Source organism: Octopus bimaculoides, chromosome 9 (genome assembly GCF_046866305.1).
Source record: "Octopus bimaculoides isolate indiv1 chromosome 9, ASM4686630v1, whole genome shotgun sequence".
Lineage (NCBI taxonomy): Eukaryota > Metazoa > Mollusca > Cephalopoda > Octopoda > Octopodidae > Octopus > Octopus bimaculoides.
The window spans coordinates 5,674,339-5,696,458 of NC_142936.1; the positions used below are offsets into that span (position 1 = coordinate 5,674,339).

Genomic DNA, 22,120 nt, shown 5'->3' on the forward strand with positions numbered 1-22,120 from the left:
GATGTGTTGATTACTGCAGTGAGTACCACTGGTCATTCTCTATAGTAACACTACTGCAATCATGTGCATGAGATGCATCTAAAAAGCCGTAGCTTGCTTACCAACCACATGGTTCTGGAACCGGTCCCACTGTGTGGCACTTTGGGCAAGTGTCTTCTACTATAGCCTCAGGCTGACCAAAGCCTTTTGAGTGGATTTGGTAGACGGAAACTGAAAGAAGCCCATCGTATGTATATATATGTATGTCTGTGTGTGTTTGTCCCCCCCCCCCCCAACATCGCTTGATAACCGATGCTGGTGTGTTTACATCCCTGTAACTTAGCGGTTCGGCAATAAGTCCTGGGGTTGATTTGCTCGACTAAAGGTGATGATCCAGCATGGCCACAGTCAAATGAGTAAAACAAGTAAAGGAGTAACCTGATACCCTCCCCCCCCACCTGCCATCTTACCCTGCTTAATTCCCCCCTTTTTCCTTTGTTTCCTTGGTGAAGTAATTACGGGGGTTATTTTCTTGATAATTTGATCTTTCTAACTTTTAATGCTTTTTTTCTTTCTTTTCTTCTTATAAAAATATGTTCTTTATAAAAACAAAGTCTAATATAGCAGACAGAAAAAGGAAAGGGTCGTATGGTTAGGGCTCACTGTTGCCCAACAGAAATACAGGTTTGTTGTTTGGGTAACAACTTTATTTTGCAACCAGGTAGTTTGGGTTCAATTTCATTGTACAGTACCTTAGGTAAATGTTTTCTATGGTAGACTTGGGCTAATCAATGCCTTGTGAGTAGAATTGTTAGATGGAAACTACATCGAAGCCGAGGCATGACAGAAAAAGCAAGAATTCAAAAAAACCTGCCTGAGATACCTTTTTTTCCAACTCATGCTAGCATGGAAAAACGCAAGATAAATGACTGAATGGAATGTGTGTGTGTGTGTGTGTGTATCACCATCATCATCATCATCATCATCATCATTATATTCATTATTATCATCATCATCATCATCACCACTATCATCATTGTTGTTTTAATGACAGCTTTTCCATGCTTGCATGGTTTGGGCACAATCTGTCAAGGCAGATTTTCTATGGCTGGATGGTCTTCCTGTTGCCAACCCTCACCTGTTTCCAAGCAAGGAAATCATTTCCCCATGGCCAGGCATGTCTCAGAAAATTGGAAATGAATGAAATTTATTTCCAACAATCATGCAATGGTGAGACAAGGTGACAAACACACACAGACACACATACATACACACAAACACACATACACACGCACAAACACAGATACACATACAAACACATGCATACACAGAAACAAACAAACATTTACACACACAGACACATGCATACACACAAACACAAACGCACACAAAAACACATACTTACACACACAAATGCATGCACACAAACACACACTTACGCACATACACTTATACACACGCACACACAAAAACACACACAATAACACATACATACAAACACTCACACAAACACACACACACATAAAAACACATACACATATGTAAACACATACACATGCACACACACAACAGGGATTCTTTCAGTTTCTGTCTACCAAGCCTGCTCGCAAGGATTTAGTTGGCCGAGGGCTGTTGTAGAAGACACTCACCCAAAGTGCCACACAGTGGCACTGAACCCCGAACTGTTTTAGTTGGGAAGGAAAATTCCTAACCACACAGCCCCCCTGCACACACACCCATACTCACACACATGCACATACTTTCGCATAGATTATAAAGCAGAATGTCTCTCCAATTAAGGCCATAGAATTATGCGTTGCATTATGCATGTGTGGGTGTAAGCACGTGTGTGTATGTGTGAATGTGTAGATAGTGAATAATTGTGTATGCTTGTTTGTGTGTTAACATGTGTGTGTATATGTTCTCGGGTTTCAAATTTTGCATTTATCTACAAAATGCATCTAATTATTTTAATGAATGCACACACAAACACACACACACATGCAAACACATGTACAGGTGTGAACATCCATAGGCTCTGAAATACCTACATGCTGACGTCTATATAAGTGTGTGTATGTGTGTGTTTGCATGTGTGTATACAATATCACTCAACCATGTGTAAACATGCAGCCTGTATGGTGTTTATACACCTACGTACATAGATTACATACAATATAACAGAGACAAACACAGCCTAAATAAAACGTACACATATACACACACATGTTAACACTGCATTGTCAATATTCATATGCAGACAGGATGATATACCTTCATACAGGCATACATATATACATACATACATACATATGGGGCGCATGGCCCAGTGGTTGGAGTGTTGGACTCACGGTGGGTATGGATGGAAAGTGTGGAGTGGGGGGGGTGAATTTGAAGGAACGAGAGAGATGAAACTAATGAGAATCCTGAAAAGGACATATAAGGAAGGAAAGGTGTAGAAGGGAGAGAGAGAGAGAGAGAGAGAGAGAGAGAGAGAGAGAGAGAGAGAAAGAGAGAGAGAGAAGAGAGAATGTTGAAGTGATGAAGTTGTAGGGTGATGAAAGTGATATGCATATAAAGACATCTAGTTTGCCGAAATGATGCCAAAGCAGGCACTGGGGCATGATGCTGTCGTCCTTGGACTCATCAAATCTCTGTCAAACTGTCCATCTCATGCCAGCATGGCCCTTAAATGATGATTGATGATGATATGTATGTGTGTGTGTGTGTGTGTGTAAATCTGTATCAACAACATCACTAATGTTTTGTTTGTCCTTTTAACATCAATTGCCATAATGAGATTTTGGGAGCATTTCTGATGGGGTTCCAGGCACATTGTATACATTAAACTTTTTGACATTGTTGGCTTGGAAAGGTACACATATTAGAGAATTTGTTCTCTTATAAGTGTATAAAAGTGTTATTTTTTATACACCTTATAATTCCCAGGTAGTATCTAAATTTCTGTTGGTACTGTCGACACGATTACAGTGAATAATTCTGCTAGTTGTCGAAACCACAATGATTTCTGATAGAGCAGCTGATGATGAGATGTCTACGTCTGTTTATGTTATGCTTGTTGCTGTTGTCACATGTATGTAGCTGTATATATGTTCCCCTCTTTTGTTTCATTTTGTGTGTGATGTTCTTCAACACACTGATTGTATTACCATTTGTAATCCAAGAGGTTTAAGCATCTTCTATTGTCTGATATGGAACTTGGTCTGATTTTATTGTTTCTCTTGTTGATTCTTTATATCTATAGGCTTATGAAGGTTTTATATTTAATTGGATTGAGATGGAAGTTTTAATTGCTTAAATCAGGATATTAGTAGTATTAAAATTATTGAGTTAGATATTAGCTAGTCATTACGTTATGGTGGACTTGTGACAAACACACACACACACACAGATACATACAGAAACATGCATATGTATACAAATGAGTATATGACGAATATGTGTACATATATGTATATAACATTGGTTTACTAATGTAGTGTGGATGTGCAATGGCCCAGTGATTAGGGCAGCAGACTTGCAGTTGTGGGATCGCGGTTTCGATTCCAAGACTGGGTGTTGTGAGTGTTTATTGAGCAAAAACACCTAAAGCTCCACGAGGCTCCGTCAGGGGGGTGGGGGTGGGGTGGCGAACCCTGCTGTACTCTTTCACCATAACTTTCTCTCACTCTTTCTTCCTGTTTCTGTTGTACCTGTAATTCAAAGGGGGCCAGCCTTGTCACACTCTGTGTCATGCTGAATCTCCCTGAGAACTATGTCAAGGGTACACATGTCTGTGGAGTGCTCAGCCACTTGAACATTAATTTCACAAGCAGGCTGTTCTGTTGATCAGATCAAATGGAACCCTCGTCATCTTAGTTTAATTACCTAAGATGCACATATACACACGTCTCATGTTACCTGTCACACACACACACACAAACATGCATGCACGCACTCACCCCCCCACCACCATACACACATTCAACCTGCACACACATACACATATTGTTTCACATAACCTATCACACAAACACACACATGCGTGTACATGTACACGTACAGATACTGTCTCATATAACCTATCATACATATATACACACACATACACACATAAACAAACCTGCACATACACACACACACACACACACACACACACGAATACAAACATGCATGCATAGTAACTGGTGTTGTTTAGGGACTCATTTCAACCACCCTTCTTCACCTATAATCACACACACACTCATACACACACATACTCAAACACAAACACACACATACTCATACACACACACACAAACAGCTGCTGGCTGTTGTTGGTGTTCAGAGACTTGATACCCCGACCCGCATCCTTACATGTACACAGCCTCTCATATAACCTGACATTTAACCCTTTCGTTCAAATCCCTATTGACACACACTGCTTTCATTTCAATTAATTTTGAAAATATTGAAGAATTTAGTAAAATATCTTTTGTCAATATTAAGCTGGTATTTGGAACATAAATTCATAGGAGAATTTAATGGAAGGATTCTGATTTGGATCATTTTAAAACAGGAAGCTTGTGTCATAAAACCATTGACAGTCTCAGGTGGCTTGGTATCAAAAAGGTTAAACAGGTGCACACACACACACACACACGTACATATACAATCACGCACACACATAATTAGTTGTTGAGCTGGCAGAATCGTTAGCATGCAGGACAAAATGCTGCTAAGCTCAAGACCACAACAATGCAATTGTGAGCAGAACACCCTAACCACCGAGCCACATGCTTTCACATAATCAAAAGCATTCCAAGCATGGCCACTGGAATATTTTTATATATCAAGGACATTACATAGTTCAATGTGTCCTTTTTTTTTTTTTTTAAGGTAGTAATGTGTGATTTGAAGAATATTTGGCAGCTATATCTAGCAGACTGAGTAACCATGTCGTGGGTCTGTCACTCGTTCTTTAATTGTTTTTGTCATTTGGTATGTCACTGCTATGTCTAGCAAAATAAGAGACTGCACAGAGCTCCCGCTCTGGCTCTAGAATGGTGTGTGTAACACAATACTTTTCTTGTGAATGATGATGATGGTGATGGATGGTGGTGGTGGTGGTGGTGGAGGTGATGGATGGTGGGTGGTGGTGGTGGTGGAGGTGATGGATGGTGGGTGGTGGTGGTGGTGGAGGTGATGGATGGTGGGTGGTGGGTGGTGGTGATGGATGGTGGGTGGTGGTGGAGGTGATAGTGATAATGACGGCTGTGGGGAGAGGAGATAGGGATCAGCGTAATATTACTTATGGTTACAATGATGATGATGATGATGGTAGGGGTGGAGATGGTGGTGAAAGTGGCATGGTGATATAAGAGATATAAGGATCGTGTTCACATTGATTACAATGGCGATGATGATGATGATGAGGATGATGGTGGTGGTGGTGGTGGTGGTGGTGGTGGTGGCGGTGGTGGAGGCTACGGTTGTGGTGGTGCTGATAGTGCCTATTGGGGGTGAGAAGAGATAAGGATCAAAGTATCAATTACAATGGTAGTAGCGGTGGTGTGGTGGTGGTGAGAGGGAGACAATAATGTTGAAGTTGATGATGGTAGTGATTGCTGATGATGATGACATTGATGTTGGTGATGATGGTGGTAGTGCCGGTGGCAGTGGTAGTGGCGGTGGCAGTGGTGGTGGCAGTGGTGGTGGTAATAATTAGTATGGGAAGAGATAAGGATCATAATATTGATTACATCAATGGTGGTGGTGGTGGTGGCAACATTATTTGCCGATTGATGGTGATGGTTAAGATTAGAACAGATAAAGGATCATGGTATTAATTTTAATGATGGCGGTGTGATGATGATGATGATGATGATGAAATGGCATTGATGACAAGAGTACTTGAGAATTAGTGATAATGATGATGATGGTGATGATGGGGAGAGTGGTGGTGGTGGTGGCTGGAGTGAGAAAATATAAGGATAAAGATCAAGAAACTGATTCCAATGATGATAACAATAATGATGAGAATTGATGAGGAGGAGGAGGATGGTGATGATGGTGATGATGATGATGAGAATGATGATGGTGGTGGTGGTGGTGGTGATGAGGAGGAGGAGGCAGCACCTTGGACAAGTGTCTTCTGCTATAGCCCCAGGAAAACTACTGCCTTGTGATTGAATTTGACTGATGGAAACTGTGAAGAAGCCCGTTACATATATGTGCGAAGCCTGTCATATGTATGTGTGTGTGTGTGTATCCTTGTTTTGCTGTGTTCTCCCCATCACTGCTTGACAATCAGTCTTGGTTTACTCTTTAATCTGTTTCAGTCATTTGACTGTGGCCATGCTGGAGTACTGCCTTTAGTCGAACAAACTGACCCCAGGACTTATTCTTTGTAAGCCTAGTACTTATTTTATCGGTCTCTTTTGCTGAACCGCTGAGTTACAGGGACATAAACACACCAACATCGGTTGTGAAGTGATGGTGGGGGGACAAACACAGACACGCAAACATATACACAAACACACTAATGATTCTGCCAGCTCACAGCCTTTGGTAATAGTCCTTTCTATTATAGGCACAAGGACTGAAATTTTGCAGGAGGGGACCAGTCGATTTGATCGACTCTAGTACGCAACTGGTACTTAATTTCTTGATCTCGAAAGGATGAAAGGCAAAGTCGACCTCGGCAGAATTTGGACTAAAAATATAACGGCAGACGAAACACTGCTAAGCATTTTGCCCGACATGCTAACGTTTCTTTTCTACTCTAGGGACAAGGCCTGAAATTTGGGGGAGGAGGCCAGTCGATTAGATTGACGCCAGTACGCAACTGGTACTTTCATCCTTGAAGGGATGAAAGGCAAAGTCGACCTCGGCGGAATTTGAACTCAGAACTTAAAGACAGTCAAGCCCAGCATGCTAACGGTTCTGCTGGATTACTGCTGACAATGACGATGACGATGATGATGTCAATGCTCATAGTGATGATGGTAACTGTGATAATGTGCGCATCTATTTGCAAATGAGTGAATGTATATGAGTCTACATGTGTGTGTGTGTGTGTATACGTTTAGGTATGAGCACATGTGCATGCATTTATGCATTAATGTATAAGTAGACATACAAATATACATATATATGTGTGTGTGTGTGTGTGTGTGTGCGTGTGTGTATGTGTACATATATGTATAGACATATATACATGTGTGTGTGTGTATAAACATATATATATATATATATATACATATATATACACATATATATACATAAATGTACATATATACGTATATATATATATATATATATATATATATATATATATATATATATATATATATATATATATATATATATATTGATGTGAGTAGGAATTAACAAGTATGTACTGTCAGCCCTTTTATCTGCCACTAAATTCTTAGCTGTTCATTGTTAACTTGAAATTTTCTTTGATCTAAGATGATTTAGGTGTTGAATTTCTTCTTTTCCCCAGACATCTTGACTCTGCTTACAACCAGTTTCCCCTCTCCACCTTTCTTTATCTCATCAATAAAATAAGATAAAAAAATAATAAACCTCCTATTCTTGACTACTAAATAAAGTGTTGAGCAATTATGGTATGCAAATCTGTCAATCCATTTCTTTGAAGCTACTGGATCTGTTGTGTATACAATGAAATTGGCTACTTACTTTGGATTGGTCAAGTGATGTAGACGCCGCTGAGGAGAACACAATAAGGTTCGACAACCAATAAAGGCTGGTCATACCAAATACCCTGTTTTATTCTGCTCTTGGATTTACCTGTCTATCAAAATACTGCTGATGCTGATGCATTGTAAAAATGCATCCAGTATACTATCTATCTATCTATCTATCTATCTATCTATCTATCTATCTATCTATCTATCTATCTATCTATCAAAGACACACACATACATATATGTGTGTGTGTGTGTATTTGTTTACTTATATGTATGCATGCAGGTGAGTGTTTTTATTTGTTTTTGTTTTGTAAGAGTGACATTAGGAAGGACATCTAACAGCAGAGACCATGCCAAAGCAGACAATGGATCTCAGTACAGTCCTCTGGTTTGTTAGTACCTGTCGAACCATCCGATCCATGCCAGCATGGAAAACAGACTTAATGACGATGATAATGATGATGTGAATATGAGTTTACTTGAATGAATTACATACCAGTTTGAGAGAGTATATGTGTCTATGTATGGTTCAAGAGCCTGAATTCCTATGAATCTATGCATTAATTAGTATCTCGCTGTCTGTATGCCTGTGCGTATGTGCATGCATATATATGCACACATACAAATGTATTTGTATAGGTGCATTCATGTATTTGTATATGCATATACATACACATGTTGTGTGGATGTATCTGCATAAACACTTCCATATTTGAATGTATTTACTTGTGTGTATGCATATATGTGTGGTACAAGAGTCTGTGTGTGTGTGTGTGTGTGTGTGTGTGTGTGTATATATACCAAAAACAGACAGTGGTGCTTGGCACAGTCTTCTGGCTTGCCAGCTCCTGTGGAACTGTCCAACCCATGCCAGCATGGAAAACAGATGGTACATGATAATTGTGTGTGCATGTGTGTATGCTTTTGCATATATGCTTGTCTGTTTCTGTGTATGTATGTGTGTGTACGGGTGCGTCTGCGCACGTGGACTCTTTCATATGTATTTGTGTATGATGATGTCACCATGCATTTGTTGCTGTGCATTTCTGTGTGTTTGCACTCAAACATATGTTAAGTATGTGTGGTGTGTGTGTATGCATACATGTGTACAAACATATATATATCTATGTGTGCATGTATGTGTGTATACATATACATATATCTATATATGCACATGTGGGCATGTATGACTGTGTTTTCATGTTTATATATAAGTGCATGTGTGTGTATATACATATGCATACATGTGTGTATATAAATGCTTACAAGTACAAGTGTGCGTCCATGAATGCGTGCATATATATGCGTGTATGTACAGTTGAATAAACGTGTGTGTACACTCGTCAGCGTGAACATCTGACCATATATAAACATGCTATTGATTACCTTTCTCTATACAAATCATTAATTAAACTCTTTTGTTAATCACAATCTAATTCATCTGTGTGTCTACTTGATTTATTACATGGTCACCTGTAGCCATCTGCAGTATGATCCAACTGTCTTTCTGTTTCCCCTCAGTCATCCATCTATAACAGAGTCTGTGAATTGACAGAAATGGTGGAGCATCAAATAGAATGCCTTGTGTTATTTGTTTCAGATCTCTAAACTCTGATTTCAAATCCTATTCAGGTCAAGATTACCTTTCATCCTTTTGAGGGTCAACAAGTAATTGGTAATCTGTCGGTTATAATGACGGATCCAAATGATTCGATCAACGGAACAGAGTGCTCATGAAAATAGTGAGTAAGTGACTGAGTATTCCACAGACATATATACACTTAACTCTTTAGCATTCAGAGTACTTTATCAAATAATGTCCTTATTTACTCACATGGTTTGGAATTAAGCAATAAAAGAATATATACACACACAGAGACACACATGTATAGTGATAGATAAATAGACATATGCATATGGAAACAAAAGCATAAGCACATCCATAAATATGCGCACACATATATGTAGTCATGTATGTGGCTGTGAGTCGCAGGCATGGATGTATGGTTAAGAAGTTTGCTTCCCAACCGTTTGGTTTCTGGTTCAGTCCTACTGCTCAGCATTTTGGGCAAATGTCTTCAACAACAGCTCTGGGCCAAGCAGAGTTTTGTGAGTGGATTTAGTGGATGGAAATTGAAAGAATACTATCATAGCTCATCATCATCGTCATCATTGTTTAATGTCTGCCTTCCATGCCGACATGGGCGGGACGGTTTGGCAAGAGCCAGCCATGCAGAAGCCTGCACTAGACTTCTGTAACTGTTTTGGCAGGATTTTTACAGCTGGACGCCATTCCTAACCCCAACCACTTAGCAGAGTGGACTTAGTGATTTTTACGTGGCACTAGCACAAGCGAGGTCAGTTTTGCCAAGGTTTTTATGGCTGGATGCCCTTCCAAATGCCAACCACTTTACAGCGTGGACTGGGTGCTTTGAAGTGGCACCTGCACTTTGAAAAAATTGAGAAAATTGACAAAAATATTTTGACAGATTAAATTTAAATGTTGAAGTGAATCTAACAGTTTCTGTGTGTTTTTAAATGGCTTATAAACACCTTCCGCGCTGCAATTGTTTTTGTTTCAGCACACGATCTCAGATCAGGTCACTTGCTATGCAAGTACATCTCCGTAATTTATATATATATATATATATATATATACAGATAGATAGATAGATAGATAGATAGATAGAGAGATCTATCAGTGCGTGTCTTTGTATCTGTGACTGACCCCCACCACCGCTTGACAACAGGTGTTGCTGTGTTTACGTCCCTGTAACTTAGTGGTTCAGCAAAAGAGGAAGACAGAATAAGTACCAGGCTTTAAAAAAATAAGTACTGGGTTCAGTTCTTTTGACTAAAAATTCTCTAAGGCTGTACCTCAGCATGGCCGCAATCTGATGACTGCAACAAGTAAGAGATAACAGATAAGGTGGTGCCCCAGCATGGCCACAGTCTGATGGCTACAACAAGAGATCAACGATATAAGATATATTTAGATTGAGTTACATAACAAATATTACAGTGTACAGATATGCTTCCCTCTGTTTCTAATTGATGATGCCTTGATGTTTAACTTTGATTTCCATGTCAGTCTAGACAGACATCACAGTGGTATCACAACCATGTGATTGGCTGCGTACAAGATTTGGAGAATGCTTATACTATTTATGACGAGTTTCAATGTGGATGTGCCTGCATACTATCCAATCGATATAGCTATATAGCCTGTTATGTCGTATGGATGAATTCTGTCTTTGCTAAGACTGGCAACACAGCAGTGATCAATCTTCTTTAGGCTGATTGGCTAGTTTGCCTTCTGTTTTATTCCTGTGATTCTGCTTGTTTTTAGTGGTTAGGCATTGATCGTGTATCGCTGAAATCAGATTTTCTAGATGTGCTTTCGCTTTTAAGCTTTTCATGCTAGAGTTGGTTTGATATTTTCTTATTAGCTCTCTTTCTTTCCATCCAATCTAACAGAATACAGAACATGGAGAAAATTTATAAGATTTTTCTCTTCACTTTCCTTTCAATTTATCCTGGATTTCAATTTTAAATTCATCTTTTGATTTTTCGTAATCTTTTTGTTGTTTCTCTCCTCTTCTGAACTATTTTTCTTTTCGGTATACTAAGCTTCTACTTAGGTACTTCGTAGTTTACTTATTGGCAAAGTTGGTAGAGTGATGTATTAAATGTTTTGTAGCATTCTTTCATAGTCGTGGACTGACCAATGTCTCATGAGTGACTTTGGAAACCTGTTGTACACACACAATAATAATAACAATAATTTTCTTTCCTTTTCTCCCCTTTATTTTCTATTTCTTTTCTTTAATTCTTTTATTTGTTTCAGTCATTTGACTGTGGCCATGCTGGAGCACCACCTTTAGTTGAACAAATTGACCCCAGGACTTATTCTTTGTAAGCCTAGTACTTATCGTTTTCTTTGCTGAACCGTTAAGTTACAGGGATGTAAACACACTAGCATCAGTTGTCAAGCGATGGTGGTGGGGACGAACACACACACACACACACACACACACACACACACACACACACACACACATATATATGACGGGCTTCTTTCAGTTTCCGTCTACCAAATCCACTCACAAGGTTTTGGTTGGTCTGAGGCTATAGTAGAAGACACTTGCCCAATAATAATAATAATAATAATAATAAAAGGGATGTGAGAAATATCTAGATAAGATCCCAGGAAAACCATGTCTCAGAGAAATGCAAAAGATTGTACTGACAAGTACTGGCCACATCCTTAGAGAAACCCTATGCATTTAAAATTTAAATGTTTGTGCTGTATTACATGAAGATATTTTGCTACTTCCCCTCCCCAAGTTTTCAGACATACTGTAACATCTCCTTCACTTGCCCCAGGACACTGGGTGTGTCTCAGCAAGTGACTGTAACAAACATGCAGACTAAAAATAAAAAAAACAACAATGAGCCGTAGAAACCTTGCCAGATCAGATTGGAGCCTGGTACAGCCTTCTGGCTAGCCAATCCTCAGTCAAACTGTCCAACCCATGCTAGCATGGAAAGCGGATGTTAAATGGCAATGATGATGATGATGATGACGTGTGTGTGTGTATTTATTTATTTATATCTATGCATATATACATAGATATGCATGTGTATATATACATATACATATATACAACGGGCTTCTTTCAGTTTCTGTCTACCAAATCCACTCATAAGGCTTTGGTCGGCCCGAAGCTATAGTAGAAGGCACTTGCCTATATGTGTGTATATATATATATATATATATATATATATATATATATATATACATACACACACACATATATGCTGATATATATTATATATGTATACACACACACACACACACACATATATATATATATATACATACATAATATATATACATGCATGTATATATACACACATACATGTGTGTGTGTGTGTGTATATATATATATATATATATATATATATATATATATATATATATATATATATACATACACACACACACATACACATGTGCATACCTGTATCATAGCACACACAAGTAGAGAAAGGAAGTGTTTAGAATCAAATTGCAATTAGTCAGGTTACATACACTTATCATTGTCTTTTATAGAGATTTTCATCAGCATCATCATCGCCACCATCACCACGTGCGCATCACATGTTATGGCTACTATCATCATCATCATCATCATCATGGTCATGATCATAATTCGCCTCTTGAGTATTGCTATCATCATCATCATCATCAACATCACCATAAAGATCATCTTTCAGTTGCTACCCACCCCCACCACCACCACCGTTTTCATGGTTACCAACATTATCATTAACGCCATCGCCTGGAACACAGTTATTAACACCACCAGGAGATATACCATCATCATCATCATCATTGTCATCATCGTTGTCATCACCACCATTGTCACTGCTGTTATCATGGTTACCAACATCATCATCATCATCGTCGTCATCGTCATCGCGGTCATCATCGTTTTGGCTATCTTTATGATTTTCATATCTGCCATCACTGAAATCAGAAGCATAACCATCACCATCAGAGACAACATCTTGATAGCAGTAGTAGCAGTAGCAGTAGTAGTAGTAGTAGTAGTAGAAGTAGTAGCAGCAGCAGCATTAGTAGTAGTGGCAGTAGCAGTTATTGTTGTCTTTCTATTCGTCTTAATCTTCATAGAGATCATCGTCACTTCCACCATCACCATCATCACCATCACCATCATCGTCAGTATATACTTGCAGGTCTTCAAGGTTATCATCACCATCATCGTCAGTATATACTTGCAGGTCTTCAAGGTTATCATCACCATCATCGTCAGTATATACTTGCAGGTCTTCAAGGTTATCATCACCATCATCGTCAGTATATACTTGCAGGTCTTCAAGGTTATCATCACCATCATCATCATCACCATTTTATATTCCAATTAAGTCTTCAAGGTTATTACCATCATCTGCACTTTACCATCATCATCATCATGTGTGTGTGTGTGCTCAGTCACTGCTTATACATGTGAGGATTGCAGAAAAATATCTCCCTTCGATTATTACTTGTCCCAGTCCATAGGTCACTTCCTACACTCATGATATGCTTCATCAACCAAGATGAAGTGGAAGCTTTAGTGAGGGAGTTCTTTACCTCGAAGGACAAGAACTAGCATTAGTGAGGGTTGGTGATAGGAAGGGCATCCAGCCAAAGAAAATCTGTCTCAATAAGCGAATTCTGTCTGACCTGTGCAACAAAGGATCCATGGAAGTTAACTGATGATAACACACACATACACACACACACACACACACACACAGGGGGTGAGGGTATGGTCACAACTGGACTGACTTTTGATCAACAGGGATAATTTAGAGCTAATTAATAACAACAACAACAACACTGTCATAAAGCAAGCAGCCTGCAAATGAAGTAGTTGACAGTACTTGCAGCCATCTTGTTGGTTTCGTTTCTTTGTTGGTTTTTGTTGTTTTTATTTCTTTTTATTTGTCATTTAATGGCATCTGTCCTTTCATCTTTCTGAGAGAGAAAGGGAGACAGAAAGTGAGTTAGAGAGGAAGAGAGATAGAGACTGATTTAGGGAGAGAGAGAGAGTGGGAGAGACAGAGAGCTGTGTGAGTGCATGAATGCATACGTGTCTACATATATATATATACATATATATATATATATATATATATATATATATATATATATATATATATATGTGTGTGTGTGTGTGTATATATACAGGTGTGTGTTTGCATACATGTGTGTACAGGTGTATATCTACATATGTGTATGTATGTGTGTGCGTGCATGCACACACACACGCACACATACACACACACACATATTTCAGTATATAAATGATGTGTGTGTGTGTGTATACAGGTGTGTGTCTGCATGGATGTGTGTTTAGTATACAAGCGTGTGTGTTTGTCTATATCCAAGTATGCACGTCTCTATACAGATGTCTGTGTGTGTATACATGTGTATGTGTACACAAGCATGTCTGTGTGTTTGTATACAGGTGTGTGTGTGTGTGTGTGTATACAATCTGAAGATAGTCTTATGAGTCTAGTAGTCCACCCTATGAAACCAGTATCCCCACCCAACACCATACAAGAACTACCACCACCACCACCACCACAGCTACTACTACTACTACTACTACTACTACTACTACTACTACTACAATCACCAAGACAACCACAGCAATTACTACTAGTAATGCTACTTCTACTTAGAATATCACCACCTCCTTCAGCATAATGACCACCGACCCCACTGACCACAATCACCACCACCACCACCCCACCACCGCCACTACCAAAACCACTATGATGGTTAACAACATTAACATCAACTCCATTGTTAGCACCTCTTCAAGTAAGTTACCTTTATGTCTCTTCATATTCTAACAATTGCCACCACCACCACCACCGCCACCACCACCACCACCACTACCACCACCATCACTACCATCTACATCTAGCATCATCATCATCGTCATAATCCAGCATTTGAATCCTCACCATCATCACTGACGGCAACATCAAAAACCCACATGAAGACCTCTCAGTGGTCGCTCAACCTACTTGTGGAAGATTTGATTGCTAGAAATAGTAGTCAAATCCTACTTGATTTACACTATACTGACTTAAAACAAGAAACAAAACAAAAAAAAAAGAAGCATAATGGACAATGTAGTTTTAGAAACACAGTTGAAGGGGAAAATAATGAGGGTTTGTCATGACTGGAACACCTTTCAGCACATCCCTGCTGGATCAGAACTCTCTTGGAGCTAAAGAACATATTTGCAAGGATATTTTATACATAAACTGTCACTACTAATATTACTCATCTGCCTCATTTATCACTGGTTCATTTATCTCTGATTTGATTAACACAGTCTACTAATTGTGAATCACGTTATGCTTATCACGCATTGATCTCTGATAACATGGGTCAGCAAGTAGCCAAAGATTCTGATTGGACTGCAAAAGCTTGCCCCTCAGTGACCACCAACAATACCCAGGACAACTTGGCGTCTCAGAACAAAACCTATTTTTCCCCACATGTTCCATGATTCATTTATCACTGATTCACCTAATATGGTGGTTCTTTGGAACCAAACACGTGACAAACAAGGATAGATGTATTAGTACCATCACCGATAACATTTATACCAACATCACATTTCCCCTTAGATACGAACAACCTTGGTTCTTTGACAAGGATACTCATTTATCACCATCATGTGATGTCTAGACAAGGATACACATGTGCACACACATATACTTACATGTGTGTGTGTGTGTGTGTGTGTGTGTGTGTGTGTGTGTGTATATATATATATGTATATATCATCACCGATTAACTTCCATTTCCCATGCTGGCATGTGTGTGTGTGTGTGTGTGTGTGTGTGTGTGTTAAAACAGGAGATTGGAAAATCTTTGGTATTATTTATTCACCACTTTCCAATCTCCTCTTGTTTTGATGCCATTACTCAGCAGAAAATATTTTCCCGTACTTTCATCTCTTATGCATAACTCACACAAATATAACATCTGCATACAAATTTGGAATACTGAAATAAAAAAGATGTGCCCCAAGAAGATACAGCTTGGATTTTAACCCTATCTATCTATCTATCTATCTATCTATCTATCTATCTATCCTTTATTTGTAGATTGAGGCTACCATTAGTTTCATGTCAAGTAAGCCCTTAACAATTATTAAGCCTACAGAATAAAATATCAGTTTTTTATTTCCATTTTGGATTTGTTTTAACCCAAATTGGAAATGAACACTGATGTTCCATGTCTTAGGCTTGATAATTGTTAAGGGCTTTCTTAACATGAAACCAATGGTAGAGTTAATCCACAAATAAAGAATCATTATCCACTAATTTGATATTGCATACTTATTCTCAATATTCAACATTTGAGTGTGGACAGTTTGACCAGGCTGGCATGCTGGAAGGCTGCACCAGACACCGGTCTAATTTGGAATGATTTTCTACAGCTGGATGCCCGTCCTAACGCCAACCACTCCAAGAGTATAATGGGTGCTTTTACAAGTCACCGGCACGGGTGCCAATTTGCGTGATACCAGTATCTGCCATGACAGCGATTTTGCTTGGCTTGATGGGTCTTCTTCTCAAGCACGACATAATGCCAAATGTCTCGGTCATCGCCTCCATATGCATATCTATCTATCTATCTATCTATATATAGTGAGAATTTACAAAACAAAAAACAAAAGACGAAGGCGGGTGTGTAAACAACAAACAGATGTATTAGTTTAATGCTCGGGAAGTGAGAAAGTCACTTTTCTACAACAAAAGGAACCAAACATTCAAAGAGTTTAATGTCTGGCACCGTCTGAAGCCATTTTTCTGTAAGTTCTTTGATCCTCTCCAATGCCAATTCTTGTCCTTCGAGGTAAAGAACTCCCTCACTAAAGCTTCCACTTCATCTTGACAAGTTTCTTTCGGTTTCTGTATACCAAATCCACACACAAGGCTTCGGTCTGCCTGGGACTATAATAGATGATACTTGCCCAAAATGCCAAATAGTGAAACTGAACCTGAAACCATAAGATTTGGGAAGCATTCGTCTTAACCACAGAGCCATGCCTATGCCTACATGTATATATAGGTAGGGATATCAAAAACCCTAGTGAATAACATTGGAAACAAAGAGAAAATAAGGTTTAAGAGTTCTGAGTCTTAAATGAAATCAATAATAAAACGGCACAAATGATAAACAAATGAGGAGAGACAAGTACAACAGAAATATAAGAGAATAGAAAAAAAAAACCTATCTGGAATGAAAGACTGCCTGAAACAATCTGGCACTATGAAATGCAACAATGATGTTTTGAACAAACAATGGCTCTAATCCAGAATAATTTTATCAAGAAATTGGTAAAAGAAAATGTAACAAAATTTTATGCAGCCCCCAACAGCAAGAGAAGACGATTTCTAGGGAGGCGTGTGGCTGGCAAAGGCATTACTATGAACTTGATTGTTCAACAACAATGAACACAGCATCTAAAGAGTTGTAGGAGGCTTTTAAATATACAAGAAAAATCCCAGACTCAAAAAAAAAAAAAAAGAAAAATGCATGGAAAGCACCAGAACATGATCAAATAGCAATATATCAGATGCATGTGAAGGCAAGTGGCCTAGTGGTTAAGTTGTTACACTCACAATTGCTTGACTGTGGGTTCAATTTCCTGACTGGTTGTGCATCGATTTTTTTTTTTGTTATTGGTGGTGGTTGGTCGGGGTGGGGTAAGAAAAATACTTCATTTCACATTAATCCCGTCCACTTGGATGCACACGGGTAACCCAGTAACAAATTGGCATTCTGTTCAGAGAGAATGTTGACCTGCCTGCCTAACCAGTGAGGTAGCATCACTTGAAAGCTATGACAATGCAAGGAAGCGCATTGTTACCATGACTTTCAAAGAGATGAAACACTTGATGCATAATCACAGAGATGGGAGTTCGAGTCTCATGGCTGGCCAGTAGCGTATTTTTCTGCAATAAATGGATAATTTATCCTGATCTCGCTATTTATAGCATTATCACGCGTTTGAGAAATAAATTTATTTCTGTATCTTACAATACATCTCAACGCTTCTGAAAACAAACTTTGTTTACTTTCATCGTAGAGATGAAAGAAGTTTATGGTGACAAAGCACCATCATATGATATAGTCAAGCACTGGCATCACCAGTTCATATGTGGTCGGACATTGGTTGAAACTGCTCCTATTCCTGGATGACCACATTCCGCCATTGATGACGACGCCATCCATAAAGTGGAAGCCACCATTTTGGAGGATTGCTACATGACTATTTGGCAGCTAGCCCAAGAAGTGAAGATAAGTGTAGGGTTTGTGGAAAAAAATCATTCACAACCATTTGCACATGTGGAAGTTGCCTGCATGATGGATTCCCCGGATGCTCACACCTTTTCAGAAGCAGAGACGAGTCAGTTGCTCACAGGCTCTTTTGGCAATGTGCCAAGCAAACAAGGAAGACATTGTTTGTGTGTCTGTGTTTGTCCCTCCCAACATCGCTTGACAACCAATGCTGGTGTGTTTTACTTCCCCGTTATTTAGCGATTCGGCAAAAGAGACCAATAGAATAAGTACTAGGCTTACAAAGAATAAGTCCTGGGGTTGATTTGCTTGACTAAAGGCGGTGCTCCAGCATGGCCACAGTTAAATGATTGAAACAAGTAAAAGAGTAATCCATAGGCAATATAGTTATTATATGCCGCTTTCGTTATCTAAAAAGATCTAGATAAATTTTCAAAAAAATATGAAAGAACCTTATGAAATATGTATAAAATTGAGTAAAGATGTTTTAAAAGTGAACCACTTACGTGATTGTCATAAAATATAATAATCTTGAAATCTTGGTCCTTCTGTCCAAAACAGTTGTATGGAAATATGAAATGAAAAACTTAATCCATTTTTACATAGAATCTGATTCGTTTATTTTATTTGATGAAATTTATTAAACTTTGGTTTAATAAAATAAGTCTGATATTGATTATTTCTTTATATATATATATATATATATATATATATATATATATATATATATATATATATATATATATATGTATATATATATATATATATATATATATATATATAAGGTTGAGGATGAAGGGAAGTACTAGATCTTCCCAGAAACAGCTGTAAGACTCTATCCATAAAATTCTTCAACCTTACCTTTGCTCTCTTTATCCTTTTGTTTTTATATATTTACATATATATATATATATATATATATATATATATATATATATATATATGTATATATATATATGTATATGTATATATATATATGTATATATGTATATGTATATATATGTATATATATATATATGTATATATGTATATGTATATATATATATGTATATATATATATGTATATGTATATATATATATGTATATATATATATGTATATATATATATGTATATATATATATATATGTATATGTATATATATATATGTATATGTATATATATATATGTATATATATATATATGTATATATATATATATGTATATATATATATATATATATATATATATATGTATATATATATATATGTATATATATATATATGTATATATATATATATATATATATATATATGTATATATATATATATGTATATATATATATATGTATATATATATATATGTATATATATATATATGTATATATATATATATGTATATATATATATATATATATATATATATATATATATATATATATATATATATATATATATATATATATATATATATATATATACATGTATGTATGTATGTATGTATCTATGTGTGTATGTGTGTCTTTGTATCTGTGTTTGTCCCCAACCACTGCTTGACAACCAGTGTTGGTGTGTTTTTGTCCACTGTAACTTAGCGGTTTGGCAAAAAAAGAATGCTAGAATAAGTACACGGCTTAAAAGAATAAGTACTGGGGTCGACTTGTTCGACTAAAACCCTTCAAGGTGGTGCCTCGGCATGGCCATAGTCATCTGACTGAAACAAGTAAAAGATAAAAGATAAAGATATAAAGATCTGGAAATAGAGATAGCCAAGAAGTGGTGACTAAAACAGACCCAATCCCTCCAATAACAGATGCCTTGTGGGATATGATTAAAAGACAAGTAGACAAATACAAAACCAAAACTCTGGGACTTTGTGCAAATATACATACAACATATATATATATATATGTATATATATATATATATATATATATATATATATATATATATATATATATATATATATATATATATATATATACTTTACTGGCCACCAGGGCTGAACACAAAACACAAAGGATGATACACAGACGAGGTACAGTCAGGTTAAACGTGTAAACAGCAAAAAAAAAAAAAAAAAAAAAAAATTAACAAGGAGATTAAACCAGCAATATATTTCCCCAATAGGGGGCAGTTTCATCAAGAGGTAACCAAAGAAACCTCACACACTTTGGGCCCCTAACACCAAAGGCACCTCAGGTAGGCATCTTTCTTTTCCTCATTCCATCTGGCCTACAGGCGCACGCTTAAAGTAGGTCCATTGCCACGGGCCAGTTTTGCCACATTCACCCACCTTTCAACAAACTTGCTGGGTAACAGTACCTCCCTTTCCAGCCCCATTTTATTTTTTAGGTGGAACCCGGAAAAAGAGGAAGGCATCCATCTTCAACCCTTTCAGTTGCGTCCACCACACAACCTCTTTTCAAGAATGAAAAACTACCTGTCCTTCCTGGCCAAAGGAAGGAGGCGATAACATATATACAAATAAATAATATTAGTTCTAGACACGACAGACATATTATATTAAGTATAAACACCAATATTACTTGAAATAATGATATACAGACAATATTATAGACAACAGACAATGAAAACCAAAATCAAACCAAAATATTGCACTTACCTTAGTTCTGTGCTCAACAGAGCAGTAAAAGTGCAATAGAAATAAGACTATTGGATGATGATGATAATAATAATAATAATAATAACTTTACTAGCTAGAAGGCCAATGGATGTGGGAACACTACAAGGACAAACGGTAATATAGTAATTTCTTTATTGTTCCAACTTGAGCGTATATACTGCCAAATAATAATAAAAATAATAATAATAACAATAATGGCAATGATGTTTTTGCCATTATCTCTGTGGGTTTTGTACAGGAAATCATGGGAAGCCATTATGCAGTCTATATGATGATAAGAATTACATTTTCTCTTTCAGCATTAAATATCACTTACCTTAATTTTCATCTGCCACCACCTGCCCAGCATACCTGTGTCCCTCCCTCTCTTCCTCTCTCCATCTATTCTTCTATGTTGCTTCTTCTCTATCCATTTAGCTGTGTCCTCCTAACTGTTCATCTTTTTGTCAGTCTGCTTAGTTAATGAAGTAGATGGATAGATAGATAGATAAAGAGAGATAGAGAGAGAAATAGAAAGATAGAAAGATAGAAAGATAGATAGGTAGGTAGGTAGGTAGGTAGGTAGATAGATAGATAGATAGATAGGTAAAGAGAGATAGAAAGTTAGATAGATAGGTAGGTAGGTAGATAGATAGATAGATAGATAGATAGGTAAAGAGAGATAGAAAGATAGATAGAGAGAGATAGAAAGATAGAGAGATAGATAGAGATAGATAGAGAGAGAGATAGCTAGATAGATAGATAGACAGATAGCTAGCTAGATAGATAGATAGAAGGATGGATAGATGGATAGATAAATAGATAATGGATGGATGGATGGATGGATGGATAGATAGAGAAATAGATAGATAAACAGACCGACACAAAGTAATATATTCGCTCACTCACCTAACCATCGAAGCATACAAGCATTCATAT

At 37.4% G+C, this 22,120-nt stretch overlaps 2 protein-coding genes across 7 annotated transcripts in view; one reads left to right on the forward strand and one right to left on the reverse strand.

Annotated features, from left to right (window-relative positions):
* LOC106878116 (UPF0415 protein C7orf25 homolog) overlaps nt 1–22,120 on the reverse strand; it is a 258,033-nt gene that overhangs the window by 115,391 nt on the left and 120,522 nt on the right. Inside the window, exon 2 of one of the 4 annotated variants that reach the window (XM_052970394.2) lies at nt 21,519–21,653. The exons of the other annotated variants lie outside the window; for them this stretch is intronic. Within the exon in view, the coding sequence (XP_052826354.2) occupies nt 21,519–21,551 (33 nt within the window). The 5' untranslated portion in view covers nt 21,552–21,653. The remainder of the gene's footprint in view (nt 1–21,518; nt 21,654–22,120) is intronic. 4 annotated transcript variants of the gene reach the window in all.
* The window catches only part of LOC106878202 (uncharacterized), a 129,400-nt gene that overhangs the window by 37,219 nt on the left and 70,061 nt on the right, over nt 1–22,120 (forward strand). The window lies entirely within an intron of this gene.